The following is a 2,507-nucleotide window of genomic DNA, read 5'->3' as shown; positions in this document are numbered from 1 at the left end:
GAAATTTGTGAGTACATATTAGATATAAAAATTAACTGCTAAGAGGTCTCTAAAATGAGATAAATTCCCTGTAATCACCAGCACGCATCATGCTAACATGACCAATATGGTAGTAGGTACTCCAGAACAGAATCTGTGGTAGCTGGAAGCCTGGATATTGGAACCATGGGCTGCATACACATGTAAAATAGAGAAATACAGCTAGTTTTGTTTCTCTCAGCATCAAAATGAGTGCTAGTAATTGCACATTAGTTTGTATATTTTTTAAATTAAAACAACTCCTCATGACATTGAAGGAAATCTTGAGAAACTAATTTAAACATATGAGAAACATGGAAAAGTTCTAATTAAGAGATATATCACATTAATATTGGCCAAAATGCATGACTATGAGGCTCTTCCAACACAGAAGTACCCAGGCATTAGAAAACTAGGAAGGCATAATATTTACTAACACCGTGAGTAAATTATGTGTGGCATACCAACAAGATATACAGAAATAATAGAAATGTAATGTGCACTGCAATGTATACTTGTTATCCAATTTTTGGAAAAAAATATTGTGAAATAACAGCAGAGATGTATGATAGGATGGTAAGGCAAATGTCTTGTCAGGAAATGAAAGGGTAGAGACATAATTATTCCTCCAGATCTCATTTATTTTTACATCATTTGACCATGTCTTCTTAAGAAAATGCATAAGCTTCCTTTCAAACACCTGTTTTCCTAATCATTCCTTGTCTTCCAGACATGACTGGAGCCATGGAAGATGCAAATAACACCACAGACATAAACTTCATTCTTCTGGGGCTCTTTAACCACACTCAGACCCATCTGTTCCTCTTTTCCATGGTGTTCATGGTCTTCCTTTCCTCCCTGATGGGCAATGCCCTCTTGATTGTGCTCATCCATGAGGACCCCCGACTGCACATGCCCATGTACTTCTTGCTTAGCCAGCTCTCCCTCATGGATGTGATGCTTGTCTCCACCATAGTCCCCAAAATGGCAGCCAACTACCTAATGGACACCAGATCCATCTCTCCTGCTGGCTGTGGGGCCCAGATATTCCTGTTTCTGACTCTGGGAGGGGGCGAGTGCTTCCTCTTAGCTGCCATGGCATATGATCGATATGTGGCCATATGTCACCCCCTGCGCTACCCCATCCTCATGAATCAGAAGCTCTGCTTGAACATGACCACAGGTTCCTGGATTCTGGGAGGGGTAGATGGGCTGATGCAAGCTGGCACCACTCTGAGCTTCCCTTACTGCCATTCTCGGGAAATCAACCACTTCTTCTGTGAGGCACCCTCGCTCGTTCGCCTTGCATGTGCGGACACTACATTTTTTGAGTTTTTCATGTATGTGTGCTGCATCCTGATGCTCTTGATCCCTCTGTCTATCATTTTGGCTTCCTACAGTCTCATCCTGGCTGCTGTGCTCAACATGAGGTCCACTGCAGCTCGAAAGAAAGCCTTTGCCACCTGCTCCTCTCACCTGGCTGTTGTGGGGCTCTTCTATGGCACTCTCATATTCACCTACATGCGGCCCAAATCCTACCGTACAGTGGTCCATGACAAGGTGGTCTCTGCTTTTTACACCATCTTTACACCTGTGTTGAACCCTCTTATATACAGTGTGAGGAATAAAGAAGTCAAGGGGGCTTTGAAAAAGTGGCGGGAGAAACATTTTCTGGGACATCTATAGTGGGACTCATTTGCAAAATTGGCAGCAGCCAAAATGAATCCAGATTTTGAAACTTGTGTTATATCAATGTATATTGCTCTCAGTTGGCCGGTTTGTGCTGTTTTTTTTTTAACTATTTCATTTATATATGGTAAATTCATTAAAATTTCCATTTGTCCTGCTTTCAGATATTGTCATAGTATTTTTGTTGTAGACTTTGGACCTCAGTAATAAGAATAAATGATTGAGGCACTGTAAGCAAAATATATGTTATACATTGATAAAATAAAGGGGATTTTCAACTCTTAATGTTTGTGGGCCCTGATCATGTGCTCTCAGGAAAGCCAAACTTTACCATTACCAAGTCAGCAAATCTCACAATATGGGTTCAATTTCTGCCCTGGGAGCCCATGTACATCTACTTCATTTATAAGTAACTTAAAAGGGAGGATTCCAAAAATAAAGTAAACAGTAAAACCTTCTTGGTTCACATGAGACTGAAGTCAGACAATCCTGCAGATATAGTTAAGCCTTAAGGTTATAGTCCTATAAGATAAGGTCTATAACTTTCTAAAATATCTTTGATCTAGTGATTGTAACATTTTATGTTTTCTGCTGTTAGTGAAGATTGTGTATCCCAGTCAGCTGTCCTAACTTGAGCTGGGGGATTTTTTTTTTTCTTTCAGAGATCCTAAAAGATTTGTTCATTTTGTACCAACAACATCAGCCATTTGTATGTGTGTTTGTGTGTGTCTGTATAAAATTATGAGGATGAATTATTTAAAGAGTGAATAATTATTTTTAAAAAAACAATGTATATACTA

General features: G+C 39.6%; 1 protein-coding gene across 1 annotated transcript; it reads left to right on the top strand.

The window, feature by feature from the left end:
- Positions 1–762: 762 nt before the first annotated feature.
- LOC132680500 (olfactory receptor 2T33-like) lies at positions 763–1,704 on the top strand. Its single transcript, XM_060634177.3, has one exon. The coding sequence runs from the start codon at positions 763–765 to the stop codon at positions 1,702–1,704; it is 942 nt and encodes a 313-aa protein (XP_060490160.3).
- The last annotated feature ends 803 nt before the right edge of the window (positions 1,705–2,507 follow it).

Source organism: Panthera onca, chromosome A1 (genome assembly GCF_046562875.1).
Source record: "Panthera onca isolate mPanOnc1 chromosome A1, mPanOnc1 haplotype 2, whole genome shotgun sequence".
Taxonomy (NCBI): Eukaryota; Metazoa; Chordata; class Mammalia; order Carnivora; family Felidae; genus Panthera; species Panthera onca.
Note: the sequence above shows the minus strand (reverse complement) of the source record. Positions and strands in the feature narration are given on the sequence as shown.

Bases quoted from the DNA above. Each gene is read 5' to 3' on its own strand.
- LOC132680500 (XM_060634177.3), top strand. From the start codon at position 763: ATGGAAGATGCAAATAACACCACAGACATAAACTTCATTCTTCTGGGG.